This window comes from Pavona decussata, unplaced genomic scaffold, assembly GCF_977016875.1.
Source record: "Pavona decussata unplaced genomic scaffold, jaPavDecu1.1 SCAFFOLD_13, whole genome shotgun sequence".
In the NCBI taxonomy this organism is placed as follows: domain Eukaryota; kingdom Metazoa; phylum Cnidaria; class Anthozoa; order Scleractinia; family Agariciidae; genus Pavona; species Pavona decussata.
In genome coordinates this window covers 2,565,816-2,583,816 of record NW_028145436.1, presented here as the reverse complement: position 1 = coordinate 2,583,816, position 18,001 = coordinate 2,565,816, and the positions used below count along the sequence as shown (strand labels likewise).

General features: G+C 38.2%; 1 protein-coding gene and 2 long non-coding RNA genes across 3 annotated transcripts in view; all 3 read right to left on the bottom strand.

The window, feature by feature from the left end:
• Positions 1-18,001, bottom strand: part of LOC146487872 (uncharacterized) — a 68,781-nt gene that overhangs the window by 33,031 nt on the left and 17,749 nt on the right. The gene's annotated exons all lie outside the window — the stretch shown is intronic.
• Positions 2,406-16,625, bottom strand: LOC146487874 (TNF receptor-associated factor 4-like). Its single transcript, XM_085128248.1, has 8 exons — positions 16,402-16,625; positions 15,399-15,462; positions 14,547-14,648; positions 13,238-13,402; positions 12,787-12,861; positions 11,723-11,800; positions 5,645-5,881; positions 2,406-3,282 (listed from the first exon to the last, which is right to left on the bottom strand). The coding sequence occupies exons 1-8, from the start codon at positions 16,572-16,574 to the stop codon at positions 2,785-2,787; spliced, it is 1,392 nt and encodes a 463-aa protein (XP_084984374.1). The 5' UTR covers positions 16,575-16,625; the 3' UTR covers positions 2,406-2,784.
• On the bottom strand, positions 8,796-9,715 carry LOC146487875 (uncharacterized). Its single transcript, XR_014868247.1, has 2 exons — positions 9,589-9,715; positions 8,796-9,165 (listed from the first exon to the last, which is right to left on the bottom strand). It is a non-coding gene; the product is annotated as an uncharacterized LOC146487875 (long non-coding RNA).

The window sequence follows — 18,001 nt, the reverse complement described above, 5'->3', positions numbered from 1 at the left end:
GTCCCAGATCTTTGTTCTCCTCTCTCATGTAACTCTTTTCCCATCAATACAGCTTGCCATTCACAGGCCATATTTCAATGTGTGTTTCTTTTGTTGACTGAAATGAACAGTCGCATTAAAAATTTTAGGAAATCTTAATATAGGACAAAGTAGGTAGAAAATTTAAGGGTCCGATTAGACAGGCTGAAATTTTGGATGCAGGGAGGGTAAAAAAGAAAAAAGTCCTCAGTTTGCAAACTTAGTTCTTAACATTCTTGCGCTCGTTGTTATCTATAACATAGGTTGTTCTACTAAATGTAAAATAAAAAAAAGAACAGAAGAATAATAACTGAAAGAGTCTGATATTCTCCATTATCTTTCTTTATTTTCGTCAGTTTATTCCAATCTTAGATCACCGCATCAACGCAGATGTTATGTCTCCTGCGTCAGATTAAATTAATGAAACACGAGATACAACACTAGACCGACTAGAAAAGCTTTTATGCCTCCATAGGAGATCCACTGGGAAAGGAACACAACATGGGCTTCTAATATTCCCGGCGTACTCAATCGATAAAATCGATATCAATCAAGTGATTTTTACCGACTGATAACGGAAATCGGTAACAATCGATAAATTTTTTTTGTGTCAAATCGATATTATCGATTTTTCATGATTTTATCGATTTATAATGGAAGTCCAACACATGAATTAAATAATGCAGCTGGTAATACAGGGATAATTCAACAAATGAAGTATTTTGCCGATTAGAACAATTGAAACGAATTCCTACATTCACAAGTACTGAAATGATCTATAAACAAGAGAAATGAGAAATATGGAAACTTTTACACCCAAATGCTTTACAACCCTTTGTTTTAGCAGCAACAAAAATGGCTCTGTTCAACTACAATCAGTTCTTGCAGATAAAAATCGTGAAAAATATAACTCTAGATTGGCAGAATACAAACGAGCAAGTGTGAACATATCGTGAATACGCGTAATTTGGTATGGGTGGTTTTGGATTTTGTGGCCTTCTACCCACTGGGCTTCCTATTAATCTCGTACCCCGATCTCAGTCGTCGATTCGGGAATGTCGAAATGTGAGAGATCTGGGTACGAGATTAGCTTCCTATAACACGCCCAGTCCTGACCACGTGATGGTCTATAGTCAATTTTCCCTGAGAATTGTAGTATTTCTGCCCAAACGTAATGTAATAGGTATATCATTCAATTTCAAAAGTTTGCGACAAAGTTTAAATAAATTCATGATTGGCTGGAGCAAATTTCGTTGTTTCCTCTAAACTCAAGCAAGTAGGAAACAAAAAACAGTTTGTGCCCAGTAGAAGAAGCCAGACTAAGGCGTGCAGGTTAAAGGCCCTGGCCATGGCCCAGCGTCGTTGATGTAAAAGTGAAAAAACCGAGGAGGCAATTTGAGGACTTTTCGTTGGCGATCAGTCTGGACACCCTTTATGTCAAAATGCGACTTCATGAAATGTTGAGATCAGACTCTTAACATTGAAGAAAAAGAGCCGGGCCCTGGGAACGTCCAACAACATGGGCTTCTATTAAAACATACAATGGTTTCCAGATTAAATCTGGATTTTGATATATTTCACGTCAATAATTTACAAGTTTATTGATAGCAGACAGTATAAGAATACGAGAACCCCACATAGTTGACGATTTTAGTTTCTGTGATCGAGAGTAACCATTCTTGTATTTCAAACAAATTTGTCAAAAGTTGATTAACAACGACTCTTGTATTTTCGCCGATAGTTTTTGTTCCCTGGGGCCCGTTTCTCAAAAGTCCCGGTAACTTACCGAACCCGATATTTTTTTATTTTTAAATGTCTTTTCGCCGGTTACACAATGATTAAACACGTGATACTTGGTCAATGTTTTCACAGAATTATACGATTTTAAAATTTAGTATTCAAAGCTAACAAAAATTGACTTCTTTTAAGAAACATTTATCACCAAAATCACTTATCGGGCCCGATAAGTTACCGGGACTTTCGAGAAACGGGCCCCTGGTTCGTAACCTAGGGCTAACATACTTTAATCTGTTGGGATAACATTTTACGTGTTCAGCCACACCTCGGTGCAACATTTCTCCTAAAACATGAGCCACTATTTTTATTTCTGTTTTTATTTTTTCCTCTACTTCATGTTAAATTATAACAGTTTATAGCTTACAATAACGACCTAAATGTAGAAGACAAGATATGGTTATACTTATTATATGCCCTATTAATTAGATTACATATTCATTTCTAAGATAAAAATGAAAACATAAAACTGACAAGAGAGGACACGATGAAACACTAAAGTAAAATAGGTGTTACAAATGTCGGTGAAACAGTGATGAAATAATACTGACCAAATTAATACTGCTAAAGTGCTCTTTTAGATAATTTTGTCGTTGTTTTTTTTTTTGCGAATAGAAATAGGAATATCATTCCATTAGAAGAATTCTATTGGATTGAAAGAGCTAGGATTTAGGTGTTGTCAGGATGTACTTCGAATGGTATAATTTTTCATTTCATTTCATTTTTATTACTATACTACACCATTACAAATTACAACACAAAATACAGCTAATTATTAGCAACTGTTTTCTATCTAGGCAGATGGAGGTCACTCAAGCCCAATCAATATTCGAGGTTTTTATAATTTGGAATCAGAAAAAACAAGCACAAAGAGATCGTACCATAAAACACGGATTTAACACGCTGACATCACATCACCTAACGCTAAACAATCGAGGAATTCTGTTTTGCTCAGATGGTTTTGAATTACAACTATTGTGGTGGATCGATTTTAACTTGGATGAAAATAGTGTCATCCACCACGTAGTGCCTGGTTCTCAGAGCAGTGTGTGATACAAATTTAAAGAAGCCCCAACCATTGTTACTATCTGCCTCAGGCCTCGCGAAGTTGCTAAGTTTTGGGTCAGCTATAAATGACTTAACAATGTTCATTTTGTCTTTTTCTTCTTGTTGTTGATCAATAAGCGTAAAAGTTACTTCCTTATGGAAAGGCCACGGTAACATGGCATCGTAGTCGCTTTTCATTATTTTAATATATATCGAGAGATGAGTATTTTCTCCAACTTTCTCCCCATTTGGCGACAATTGTAATTGAAATTTGTATCCATAGTCGTAAAATGGAGCACTGGATATATCGGTGTCTTCTCCAGCTTTGGCTTTTCTCAAGACTTCGCTGAAGTTGTTAATCTTCCACGTATTTTTAGGAGCATTGAATCTCCCCTCAAGCTCCCTAAACTCTTTTCGTTTAACCTACAAAAAAAATGAGTTTCTATGATGAGTGACGATGCGGTGAATTCCAAAATGCTTTTACCTGACGTCCTGCAATTTTCCGGCAAGGACCGGCTTACTTGCTGATTCGACTCAAAATCACGTTTAAAACAATGTTCATAAAGCAGCATGATAAAGACGGAAGAAAGGCCCCATAAATGTCTGATTTAATAAAGATTACTCCATGAATCTTAAAAATGAAGGAAGATCCATGATTCGTGAACACAGTCCATCTTACTGGTTATCAAGTGAAGCCCTGGTGAGTGGTGTTAATTGATCACTCAAGCTACCGTGACGGTAGCGCCAACGAAAATGTCACTTATAAATTAAATTGTTATTCATTAAGGTGGCTCACAACACTTCCAATCTCTTATACTTTGTCGAATGAATACTACTATCAGTTGATACCAAACAAACGCCTATTCAATGGCAAAAAGTCATGGTGATTTTCTCGAGATAATAGGTTACCATAGCAAGAGTATAACCTGTTACAAACACCACTTTAATTGTCAAAAAGTTCAGGTGGCTCTGAATACCTCCCTTGAAACTTTTTAACCTTACAAAAAGTTGCATCTGAAAATGCTGATTACAGTCCTGTAATCACCAAGCTATAACCGCGGAAACACTTTTAGCAGTTGCCATGGTAATGTGAACCAGGCAGCAAGTGAATCAGCCATATTTTCATAAAGTATCACTGTGGTGATCTGTTATAGGAAAGGAGCAAAGTAAGTTGACGTGTAAAAGCAAGATATGAAGTACTATGTGAAAATAGTGGTTCACCGGCGAGGACTCGAACTCGGTCTTCTGCGTTAAAGGCGGACGTGATACCCTTCGGGAGAACCTACTGACAGTAGAAACGGGTGATGTATTAATAGTAAACTTTATTGCATCAGGAAGAAAGTGGAGTCGCTTACTTCACACGGAGACTCTAATTTCACTTAGGATTCACTATTGAGCGGGCCACTCCGTGATCTTAGTGATGTAACAAGATTTAGTATTGCTATTTCCCGCCTCTACCGGTAGGTTCGCCTGTGTTGCAGCTGTTATCAAGCCTGCCTTGAATGCAGGAGATCGAGGTTCGAGTCCTTGCCGCATGCACGTTAGTTCAGTATTTGATGACAGGTGAACGATGAGAGACTTCCTGAGAGTCACTTTGTATTTGCGATAAACGAGATGTATTTCAACCGAAAATGTCACGCAAAAGGACAAATAAACAACATACATGTAACACATTACTAAACATGTCAGTTTTTGCCGTAGTTTCCTCACATTCTGGTTACTCATTTCGTCCATTCGATACCATTGAATGTCGCTTCAATTTTCTTGCTTTTTCTTTGAGTCTTCATGTCTACTAACTTCGTTGCTATGGTACCCTACTGATTATGTCAAGAAAACGACTATAACTTGTTAACCAATGAGTAGTCATTTGTATCAACTGGCAAAGAGAGTCAAACAGTGGTAACATTGTTCCGTTATAGTGTAAGTGCCTGAAAATGCTGGAAACTGGAATCAGCCACCATGTCGTGTGGATTGACCGGGAAATTTCGAATATACGCCCCTCCGAAATCTTAGACGAAACATTCTATTGAACTCCCAGAATAAAAGGCAGGTTAACGTTTTTCGGGCTGTTTTCTTGGTCAGTTTTAAGATGTTTTTGTAGTCCGGCAAACTCAAACGTTCCGTCCAATAGTAAGCTTTCGCTCTCGCCGAAAAAGTATCTTTTAACTAATTTAACCGCATGGCGTGTATTCGATTGTATTCTAAGTGTATTTGGACCCGTCCAATCAGTGCTTTATGTTAGGAAGGAATCCAAGATTCGTCGAAGCTCGGTTCAATTTTAGAAGGAGAAAGGAAAATTTACTATTGTGCGTTCGCTCAAGTCCTTCATGAAGCCTTGAACATCTTTTTATTTTAATATTTTTTGTAGGACGTCGCTGTCGCCGCCACTAGACTATGGATGACTGCTTAGGTTAATAATTAATTGATTAGTTATTTAGTTATACTGGTTTTCGTCTGACCGTGGAAATGAATTTCGCGTCTGCTTTGGTTTTGCTTTACCACGCTCTCTGGTTGGTTAGCAATGTTCGCGCCATTTTATCAACCAATCAGGTAGTTAACCAAAATAAATCGCCTGCCTTTTCCTGCACTTGGTGCCAGTTACAAGTGCCTTCTTCGAAATCTGGCTCATTGCCTTGTTTGTGTCTCTTGTTATTGGCTAGAGTACTTAGTTGGTTTTTAAACATCTTTTTAAGTGAGCAAAGAGAGCAAAGTTTTCCGGAGTGGATTCAGTTTATCGAGAGAAATATGAGGAGATATTTCATATACAGCGATTTGATTGGCTTACCTGTTCCTTATCCATTTTAGTCACTGTTTCCTCCAATAAACCTATCTTCTTGGTGTTTACTAACTCTTCAAAAAGTTTTAACTTGTTTTCCAGAGTATTGAACTTTTCGTCAAGTTTACGTATTACTTCTTGTGACTTTTTCAACTCCTCTTGGGTGTAACTAAGTTTTCCACAGGCCAAGTCAAGATGAAGTCTCGTGGCACACTGAAGATGGGATTCAACCTCTTTTCGCTGAACCTACAGGAACAAATCACAGCATCTTAATATTCTGATGATCTTAGCACTGAAGAAAACCTTTCCAAGAGAATACAAAGAGGAAACATTCGTTTAAACGATATATACTGTCTAAACCTCCTAGGTTATGTTTTGCTCCACAGGTTACCATAAGAATAAATAATGGTAATTACTGTATTATTGACGGCTGAAGTCAGCCATTGGGACGGAATTTGCTTTCCGCAAATGAACTCAGTCTAAATATAACTGAGAGCGAATATCGGTCAGGCTAATTGAGTCAAGGAATAAAGTTAATAATCTTGTCATCCCTATGAAAGTAACCATTGGTAATCAAACTGCAAAGAGAATTAATTAGATATTGTAACGTTCTCGAAATACAGATCGATGAAGTTCGAAGTATGACTGACGTAGAAAGAACTACAAGTAGGCAGAATGTGTTACACGAGAAAAACTCTCATGGCCTCCTCAAAACTTCTTCATGTAACAGCACATATATGATTCTTCTTAAATTACGAATGTTGATTTAGTGACTAATTATAGTTTCGATTTCTGCCTCCTTTCTTTTTTTACTATAATCTTAAATCTTCAGACCTTTTTTGATCACGCAGCCATCATAACCCATTGAACAATAATGGAGAGCAAAACAAATCCTTAACCTGTGTATCAACCGAAATTACTCCACCTTCACAAAGAAATATATTGAACACTTTTTCTTATGTATAAAACCTTTTAGTATGTCCGTGCAATAATTTACACTTCCATTCAGCTGACCCATGAAGATACCGTAGCCTTGAAGCTGAATTTTTTTTCAACATGACTGACTCGTAGTATGTGACAGCATTCCGAATGGCCTTCCAGCCGGATTATACTCCAGTCAGTTGTCCCTTAGACAGCCACGATCAAGATCTGAATCAGTTACGGCAAGAGAGAGGGACGGGAGTTTGCAGTATTGAGATTTATTATTTCTCTCACTTAGTACGCACGCTCTGATTGGTCAATTTTGCGGGCCGTATTCGTCAGTACGGCCCGCTGTCCGGCCCGCTAAATTTGAAAATTTGGTTCAAAATTTTGTCGCCAACATGTCTCGTGAAGAAAAATTTGATACTTATTTGAAAGAGTTGCGAACAAACAGAGAAAAAGAACAGAAACCTGAAGAAAGTATGCCAAACTTTCAAATTGACTTCCTTCAGCTTTTAGAGGAAGGGCAGCGACAAATGGCGAAGGACGAGCAAGCCGAGCAAGACGAACCGGCCTCGAGTTAAGAATTGGACGATTTTATTTCCTCTGAAAAATCTGAAAACACGGTGAAGAAGACAAATTACGGATGGAAAAAATTCAAACATTTTGTAAGGAGCAGAGCAACGGAAGCTTTAATGTTAAAAAAGTACCTGCTGATGCTCTTGACAAACTGCTTGTAAAATTTTTCAAAGTCCTCCGTAAACAAAATGGTGGCGAGTACGAACCAGACAGCCTTTCAAGCATTCATTGTCGCCTGAAAGAGTCAGTTAAAGCTGTCTTTCAATATCCTTAAAGACGAAGAGTTTTGTCGTTCCAGAGAAGTATTGGCCGCCAAAAGAAAAAATCTTGTGAAACAAGGGCAAGGAAACAAGCCAAAGAAGAAGAAAAAAGGTTGTTTGAGAGCGTCGCTTTTGGTTGCCACATGAATCCCGAAGCGCTCCAGCGTACATTATGGTGGTTCTTTTCACTCCACTTTGGATTCAGAGCCAGGGACGAAAGCCGGAAGCTGGGGCGATTTGGAGCTGCAAATTAATCCAGAAACAGGCAGAGAAATCTTCGTTTGGCGGTCATTCTTCGCGTCGACAACCATCGGATCAATTTCAAACTGCGTATTTACTGCTCATCCGCGAGATCCAGCCGGCAACACCGAAGAAAATGTAGCGAAGCGACCAAGGCTGGATGGCAGCAGCTAGAAAAACTTTTCCGTTGTATTTCCTTCACATTTGTTATTCTTCCATTCACATTTCTGACATGTGCTGTAGAAAACACCGCCTTTTAGTTTTGAAGTAAAGAATTATTTTGAGTGCTGTAAGTTCCTCACTTTTCCCAGCAGTTTTCGTCGGATAATTCCTTCTTCAAGTGTTTACAAAAGACTATTTCGAAGACCATTTTCTTGTAAGTCTTCATGTTGTTCATGTGGATTTATGAACTTGTGAAACTTTTGGTTTTTGTACACTTGATTTTTGCAATGGTTGTATCGTGTGCAAGCAGCCAGTAAGATTAATTCGTGTTTTGGGATTTGACGCATGCCAATCATTCGTGGCAGTTGACCGTTCCGCTTGACTTCAACTAGTTTTCTTTGCCGCGCGCCGGATTAGCCTTAGAGATTTAATAAATATCTTACTAACCTCGTTTTCTCGGTCCGTACTGTAAGTTACGGATCCTCGTTTTTTCCCCTTTGATTTATGGCCCGCGCGCTTCGCGCTTGGGCCATAAATGAACGGGAAAAAACTCGGTCCGTAACTTACAGTACGGACCTCGAACTCGGTTAGTAAGAGGTATTTAAGACCACTAAACCATATTTCAGCCATTTTAATCTTGCATACGATGCGGTATTTAAGGGGAAGTATCACGCAGATTTGCTGTCATTTCAAATCCCAACAATGTTTGTTTGTCAAGAAACATAAAATAATTGTCTAGTTTTGTTATAAATTATCACCCTAGTGCAATAAAACTGTTGATTAGTGCCTCTGGCCAGACACAGAGTAGGTCGGAATGGATTGAAACTTGAAAAATGTTAGGCTAAGGTTTTTCAAGTTCTCGCATTTTTGTTTTCAAAATGCGCTAGAACAGATCACGAGTTGTTCCTTTCAAGAATTGAGTTGATTTCTTTCCTCTCGTTGTTCTAAAATTGTTTTGTAGCTATTTGAAGGTCTTATTTCACCATTTTTAACCAAACAAAAGGAGGATATTACTATCTTCCCGGCATGCACCGCGTAGCAACTATATTATCAAACGGCTGGCCCTACGTGAATTTCATTTCTCAATGGACGCCGTCGAGATAGTAACGCGGCAACTCGAGGTTTTCGAGAAATCGAGTGTTATTTACTTGAATTGCGTGGATTTAGCCGTCGATATCAGGCAGTCTTCGGAAATGCTGCATTTATAGAGTATAAGATGCTTCTCGGGCACGTGAACTTTCCAGATGAGCTGAACACGCCGCAAACAGTGAGTCAGTGACAGTTTGAAAACGTTCGATCGATCGCTTGAAGCACGTTTCGTGTTTTTCTCGGCGACCTCTTCAGATGTTGACTTGAGCGTAATGGCTCCTACAATAAAACGAAATACATACGGTGAAAACATGTAAAGAAAATCTCGAATACTAGGAGCTTGGAACATGAGTCCCAAGCAATAAATACAGGTCGAATCATGACACAAATCGCGCCAAAAATCCCTCACATTCAACTTCAAAATTTTTGTTGAAAACGTGGAGTCAATAGGAGTCAATCAGTTCCCAGTGAAACTTTGAAATATAAAAGCTAATAATTGAATATTATAATCCTATTGACTCGTCGTTTAAGTTCCGAAATAACGCATTCAAAATAGGTCATGCATATTCAATAACAACAGTCATGGTTGACAAGCCACGAACAATACGCAAAGTATTGCTGTTTTGAAGAATATCTCTCTCTGAAAAATATTCCTTTCCCTTATTTGAATGTACATGAAATAAATAAAGATAAATGACTCACCATGGATCATTTGTGATACGAAGAAATCCAGCTCAAACTTGGCCTCAAACACGCGCATTCCTCTCACTGACCGGAAGCCATTTTACCGAAATTGGCGCAAGGTACGATGGGAAGATAGTAACATCCTCCTTTAACCAAACAGGTCCAAAACCCCATGAACTTCCCCTTTAACCTGGCGTTTATTACAGCAGTTCTAGTATATCGACGTGGTATCCTGATTTTTGCGGGGGTTTTCTATGGTATTGTGGTCTTTTAAGACCAAAAAGTACCTTCCAATGTTCTTCTTAAGGTATCCGTCATACATAGGACTCCGTTAACAGAGAATTAACTGTCCAGCATAGACTCCAAGAGCGCTATTCTGGAGACTTTCGGATGGCTTTTTTTCGAGAATTTTATCGCTCAGATTACTTTTTTAAGAATGTTATACTTTTGTCCAAACTTGGCTTTCAGGTAATCCAGGTATAGTCATCTTAAATGTGGTAGAAGTATAAGACGAAACAGAGAAAGAGGAAGGCGCAAACAGTTAGATCATCTGCCAGCACCAATTAACACTGAGGATCACCTCTTACACGCCTGCGAGTGACGTGCGGGAGGGCCTCATAAGTCTCATCCGGACGCACATGATCTAGGCCCCTTAAAGCCTACTACAAAGAACATGTTCAAATTTTTTGAACTTGTCAAGGAGCTCCAGGTTGAACTTTACAAAAAATTTTGGTACACGCGAGAATACACAAATCGTGTCAAGGAAACCTTCTACTGAACCTGGTGCAAATTAAAAAGCATGAATTGATTCAAACGCAGCGGGGAAGAGCTTTTCAATGTAGGTATAATTTTATTTCAAGGCCTTTCAGTTGTACAGTCCAACCTTCACCAACGGCCACCTCTCTTCAACGGCCACTTTTTTTGTTCCGGCGGACAGCCATACATTAGCTCTTGTTTAAACCTCTATACAACGTCAACGGCCACTAAAGCGCTTCCCCAACTGCCAAAATAAGCTCTCGACAATGGCCAGTTTTTTCAGCGAATGACGAAACTGACATTGAAACTGAGTCAAAAATGGTCACGAAATTTGATCCGTACGGGGCGTCGATGATTAATCCCGGCAAGTCGTTCAATTCATTTAAGATTAAATGTAAATACAATGCTTTTTTGTAAGAACCGTTTCTTAGAACATACTTAGAACATACCTCAGGCCGAGAGTCAGTTAAGAACATTTTTATTTTGTTCCTTTGTTTTTAGACTACGAATAGTAGTCGCTAGTTTTGGCGATTTTTATCCGGCGAATAAAAGCGCGCGAGTGAAAGTCACCTTCCGCGAGGAAACGTGTCGCGAGGGAAATAAAAATGGTCAAAATTATCGACTGTACTCGCAGTCTAATTTGTTGTTTGTTTGTTTCCGTATTTTTATTTTCAAGTTGGTTGGAGGGACATCTTGTTCGCGGCATCATGTGTGCAAGTCGCACAAGCATTTGACAAGCAACTTGATACCATTGTATCCATTTTAATGATATAGTTACGTATTTTAATTGTGTTCCATTTATATGCTGCAGTAAGCATAAATTGTCTACAATACTTATAGCGAATGTTAAGAACCTTGCTCGATTCGTCTTGTTAACATTTTGATTCAAAACATTACTTACGTTTTATTTTGTATTTTATTTTATTAGCTTCGCCAACTTAATATAGATTACATAAACAAAACAAAAAATGTAAATGATATAATACAGGCAGGGACTCCGCAACAGCTTACGCCAATTACTGCAGTCCCTATATATATTATAAATATCTATATATATATATATATATATATATATATATATTATTTAAGATTGGATTACCAATATAGGCTACAGTAAGCATGAACTTGGCACAATAAACATGTTGTACTTCCCGAAAAAAAAAGTGTCATATTACACCCCTACCTCCCCATAACAGCCACCTCTCCACAACGGCCCCTTTCTTCTGTACCTAAGGTGGCCGTTGTGGAGAGGTTCAACTGTATACATTTTGTAATCCCGGTGGGGTTTCAAAACAAGAGCACTGATAAGTCGATGGGACACCACAAAAACTGATTGTTGGGTGGCATGCGCTTCAGAAGTACAAAAATTATGCCATTCTTGAAAACGACCCATTACCTTGGCTGTGCAACCCATCTCAGCATATGGACATGAAATCATAGTCAGTGGACAATCCTTCTCGACATGAGACAAAATCTGTGAAAAAATTTCATAAATCGATTTTAAGACTGTAATATATATATAAAGATGGAACAAAGCGGCAGAAAACGTTGTGTATGCGGCTACGGTGAACGGGGAGCGGTTCATACGGAGGCCAACAGGAAATAAACATAAACATAACCAGGTCTGCACCACCCGGGGAATGCTTCTGTAATCATCAAACTGTTCAACTGCACAGGAGTAGCGTATATTTCCGTCTATAACAGTCTGATGGTGAAATGTGAGCTTAAAAAGTCTTACTTTAACCCTCAAGAAGGCTTTAACATTATCAGGCCTTGCGCCACTTACCAACGGAAGCATTTTTGGATTATTAGATAGATAGACAAAATGGACGGAATGCTGGATGGATGGATGGCTGGCTGGCTGAGTGGCTGGCTGGTTGGATGGATGGATGGATAGATACTCTTTATTTCTGAGCTCTAAATGATGCCTATGGGGTCGTGTACAAACTAAGTAAACCAAACCAAGTAAAACAGAATACACATAATGTTTTCAATTAGTGACAGGTATACTCGGAAGAGAAAATCCGAGGTTTCCGGGAGATTCATGGAAGCTAAACCCATTACTGACTAGGTTCATGTGAAAAACAGCCTACATACATGTACATACGGCTAGGATTTGAATGTAGATACGTGGTATATGTGCAAGATAAATGATAGATGTATTTTTTTCTCTCATGTAGATCAGTGGTAGAGCAAATATTTAACATCACATTTCTTTAAAAAAATAATGTAATACTAAAATTTTGCGTTGCCATTTTATACTTATCAAATTTGAAAAGTAACAATTTCCTTGGCTACGTTTGAGTAGATGAACTGACAAAAGAAATATAATCGTGTTCTGCGTTGTAGAAAACTTCGAAGAAAAATGAACATAAAAATGTTGCAACCGCTGACAATTGAAAACCAGAGCATTCAACTGAACTCTCCTCTCCAACTAAAGATCTCATGCACAGAACCTACCTCTTCTCTTGGGATGACTGCTCCACAGTTCTCGGGACAGTTTAATGGGAATCTTTTACATCCACCTTGGTGGGCCTTTTAAGGAAACAACGCAAGGCATTTCATTATTGAGAACCTTAAAAATCAGATAATTTTCCTCTTAGTGGCAAAGGAACAAAATGCGTTTGCTGTGGTAAATCATTTGAAGCGACTCTTACTTTGTTACTTTAATTTGTCGTATTTTTTTGTTTTTCTTTTGTCTTTTTTGGCTTTGCATTGTTTATATTTTTTTTTTGCGCACTTTCTAAATTCACCTCCCCAAGTACCTAGCTATATACCCCCAAAACAGCCGAGGACATTAAGTGACAGAAGACAAGCGAGCTCCTCAACTTGAGCTACTCACGAATTTGTTGGCTCATAAATGTGTTCAAGACGGTCTCATTAACGAATCTTAACTAACGAAGGTTCTTACCTTTGCATTACACGCTGCATGTGACACACTACAGTACGTGCATCGAAGAATCCTCCATTCACACGTGCTGATCACGTGCTCTTGCATTTCGCGCCTTGTTAGTTTCACTTGACAATTTTCGTTTGTGCAAGAAACAACGTTGAGGGGGCAGGATTCTAAGTGCTCCTATTTTGTTCGAGAAAGGTGGAAAAATATTATTAAATATTTTAAAAGTATCTTGCTTTTATATACACAGAGAACAAAAGCAATCAGTCATATTTTAAAATGTTTTCACAACTCATTACTCAGGTTGAGTACTTTTCAGAATTGAATCAAACAATGGAGATTACGTTCATACAACCTTCCGAAAAAAGAGGGCTTTTCAAACAGCCAGCATGTCCTATTTCCGTTTTAATTCTTCACTAGGTTAGTAGGACTATACCTTAGGTATAAATATGGTAGTATAATAAAAGGGATCGTTATCGTTTATCATTGACAGCGCAATAGACTAGCGTGGTAGTATAGAGGCCATCATCGTATATTTCTCTTTTAGCTAGCAGTCGCCTTGTATTCGCTGTTAGGTTTTGTTTTGTCCCAGCCACGGGACGCATCGCGGGTGGGTGGGATGGGGAAGGGGCGGTGGTTTAGAATCGCCTCTCACTTAAGGAAGGACTTAACCTAAATGCCATTTTTTTGCCACTTGACATGGCTTTAATGGAAATATCTCGTTCACGTTTCAAGCAATCCACAAACTCTATGCTCAAAACATGCATCTATGTTGTGGTGTGTTTTGTGAATTTTTGGGTGATTTTGTGGTATATTTGGGAGGAGATAGTTTTTCTAGAAGGATTGGTAAAATTAAGAGAAATAAGAAATATTGAGGATTTAGTGAAGTTTTAAATTAGAATTTGTAGTTAATAATTAATAGACGGACACCAAGTTAGTCCACTAGCAACCTGGGGTGCTCTTGCGTGGGTATCAACTGTCTGTTAGTGTTCCAAAAATCATTTTCTTTCTTCTATCCCTTCTTAAAACCTCTTCAAATTTCATTCAAATTTAGGTTAAGTCCCCCCTTAATTGTTACAGCTTTGTTCTTCTTTATAATTAGCAAACCATGATTTGCGTATATTCAACACAGTGTTATCCTTTTGTATCTATGCTTTTTCTTGTTTAAAGCGAAGGATTATACTAACGAGAAAAGTACATGCAAAATATGCAACAGTACTAACTTGTTACGGATCGTCCCTAGAAGGTTTGATCAAGAATGAAACACGAATTATCTATTTTCACTATTTTCACAAAAATTATTTCAGGAAATGGATTATCTTACGTCTTTTGACCTCAGTTCACCAGTCCACTGACATCCTTCACTTGGACACTTGATAATAAACGAGAGAATCTTTCGATTTGTTGCTTTGTCAGGGAACATGTCCTACAGAAAAAATGGTATGACTGTTCATAAATCCAGTTGATCTATAGTTCCTATGTCGATAGAAGACGTTTGAGAAACAGAAAAGTCAGGTTTAAAAGTTAAGCTCTAGTCAGGGGGCAACACCAAATATGAATGGCGAGTTTTTGCTATCTGGATTAATTACATTCTTATTCGGACTAATTTATTCTTGCATACAAAAACCTGACAATAAAGAAAGTGAGGAACTGAGAAAACAGTTAAGACTTATCATGGACATAAATCTCGGGGCTAAATTGGTCGACAAACTTTGGAGCGTAGGATTCCTTGAACCGCACTGTTTTCTCACCAATAATTAACTACCAAAGGGACTCTGATTTTTAAGGCAGGATTCCCTTACTCAGCCCTGCCAGAGTTTATCACTTTCTCTAAGAAAAACTTCTAGCTCCAATCCTTGGAGCTAGAAAGTCCTATGACGTTTCCAAAACCAAATGTACAGGCTCAACGAATTTCCGTCCCATTTCATATTTTAATTCAAAGCAAACCAATTTCAATACTTTTCAGCACTGTAACGTGACTATAGGTAGCTCGATCACCTTCCATAATTTCATTGTTAACAATCAAAAATTTATTTCCCCCTTTCACGAATAAAATTACGCAAGCTGTATCGTAGATTAAGTTATGCTTGCCCCTGACGAAGGTTACAATAGCAAAGGTTTTCAACATGACTGTGGCATATATTATTAATGTATAGATATTATTTTGTCGTCTTACCCTTTCTCGAGTCAGATTGTTTCGATCCACTGGACAGCTTAAGGGTTTGTTGTCATGCTCCAGCCTGTATTAAAATAATTTAAACAAAATTTAAATTCAAAATAATTTCCGGTTTCCAGACAACAACCCAGTCAATAACAAAAGTACCGACCAAACTTCACTTGCAGCTTTGATTTTTTAGACAGGTTTGTATATTTCTGTTAAAACAGACAATTTAGTTATACTTTAAACTTGTAGCTAACAAACTCTGCTCTTGTAATCCCAAACGCATACAGAAAATGATCTCAACGAACAATTTGAACTTATTGACTTCTCTCTCAATTGTGGTCGCAGGTAAAAACAAGAAAAGCAAGGACCCAGCATGTAAATTTCAAGGGTCAAAGTTTTATTAAATTGGCTCTAGGGGGACTGAGTTCTTTTGTGAAGAATATGATTTCAAACTGTCCTATTCGTCCACCACTGTATTCATGACACAAGAACAAAATTTGCTCGTTTAGATGTCAACCTGAATTGAGACAGTTGTTAAGCATTTTCCACTTACTTTATTTCTAGCTTTATGATCGCTTGTGACTGGATGCCGGAATGGAACAGTTGCATAAGCAGATGAACGTTTAGTACTTCGAGAAATACTGCGAATGAACGCTTCGTCGGCGTTGATTCCGTTGAATTTTAATGTTCTTTGCGACTGTTGATGATCAATGTACACTCCGTTTTTAGACTGGAACCAAAAAACTCGTTAAATTGGGGTTTTATAGTTGCTATTACATAGGAACCGTTCTTCTGTCTTCAGTTGCTTCAATACAACTTGGTTTTGTTGTGTCTGAATATACTTCGTTCGTCGCTCTTTAATAGGGTCCAGAAGAAAGTTTTGTTCAGTATCTCAGCCCGTTATGCATTTTCTTTCGACTATCAAAGCCAGCCATACATACTCCTCCGCGAAACAACACTAAATATTAAGATAAATGTAAGCCCTCGAAGTTAAAACTTATCAAGGAACGCTAACCTTAAAAAGTGCCCTTCAAGACACTTTCTGCAAAATCGATGGCCGCATTCTTCCGTTAGGACTATATCTTTCAGTGGCAAATGACAGATTGGACATTGCAAATCTTCATCCACTGCACTCACAAACTCTTCATCGTATCCACCAAACGATGGATATCCTTCAGCTTCCGCCATATTTGTCACCTGACTCGAGCGTCGCTAGTGAGTTGGGTGTGTTTGTTATAAAACACTTTTTCTTTCGGGTCAGTCATGAATGACCTGGGATTTTTCCTTTGTCAATAAACTGTCAAGAATATCATTTCAATGTCACGCTTAACCGTGACAGTCTGATTGTTTACTTTTTCGAAAAAAAAAATGAAAAAGAAAGAAAATACGAAAGAAGAAGTTTAGGATGTCAGATCAATTTCAGGTCAATTCCTCGACGGAGGAGCGCCAGTATGTTTCCCAAACAGTGTCAGGTAATTCAGCAAACGGTGTTTGAACGAATTCTTTTGTGCATGAAAATTCTTTTTCTTATTGCAGTTTGTCCTGGGACATTTGGTACATAAATCGTACTGCATCTCCACGACAAGAGATCCGGTAGGGAAAAGTGTTCAGAACAGTTTATATCTGTATCATGTAGTTCTTTGCATTCAAATTCACAATTTTACACTCGAGGATCGCAATAGTAAGCCGAGGGATGACAAAAGGGTTTCTCGAGTATCTATTTCGCGAGTTGTGCAAAACTAGTAAGACAAAAAGAACTGAAAAAATTAACACAGAGACATAATATAACTGAAAGCGGTTACCTGTGGAACAAGGGATTATTTTTTCAAGCAAATGAATGGACTAAGATCCCGATGATTTTGCAAGGTCAGCGATACAACACGCCTCGTGCTTTTCTTCCGGTAGGGACCCCCTATCATGACGTAATCGGGTTGCGTTAAGGAAATATTTAAAGGAAACCCCTAATTTCGTTGTTGTTGTTATTTTTTTATCGTTTGCTTAAATGTCATAATATCCGGGATCAACTGGCGTTTAGGTTTCTTGTTATCAATCTTAACTCAAATTCAACTCTACTTGTAACTCGCTAACTAGCCGACCCCATAAATAAATGAGACAGCGAAGTAACTTTAAAACATTAAATGGTGAGCTTGTCTTTGTTCTCCCCTCTGATGTAACTCTTTTCCCACCAATACAGCTTGCCATTCACAGGCCATATTTCAATGTGTGTTTCTTTTGTTGACTGAAATGAACAGTCGCATTAAAGCTTTTAGGAAATCTTAATATAGGACAAAGTAGGTAGAAAATTAAAGGGTCAGATTAGACAGGCTGAAATTTTGGATGCAGGGAGGGTAAAAAAGAAAAAAGTCCTCAGTTTGTAAACTTAGTTCTTAACATTCTTAACATTCTTGCGCTCGTTGTTATTTATAACATAGGTTGTTCTACTAAATGTAAAATTCCCTTTCACGCTGTACTACCGGCCTTCGGCCGGCAACACTATAAAACAGTAAACGCGCCAAAAAAGGGTTTCTACGGCTCGGAATGGCAAAAAAAAACACCACGCGTGACTCAATCAACATTTCCTTCAAACTTTATTTCAACATAAAGGTTAAAAGGCG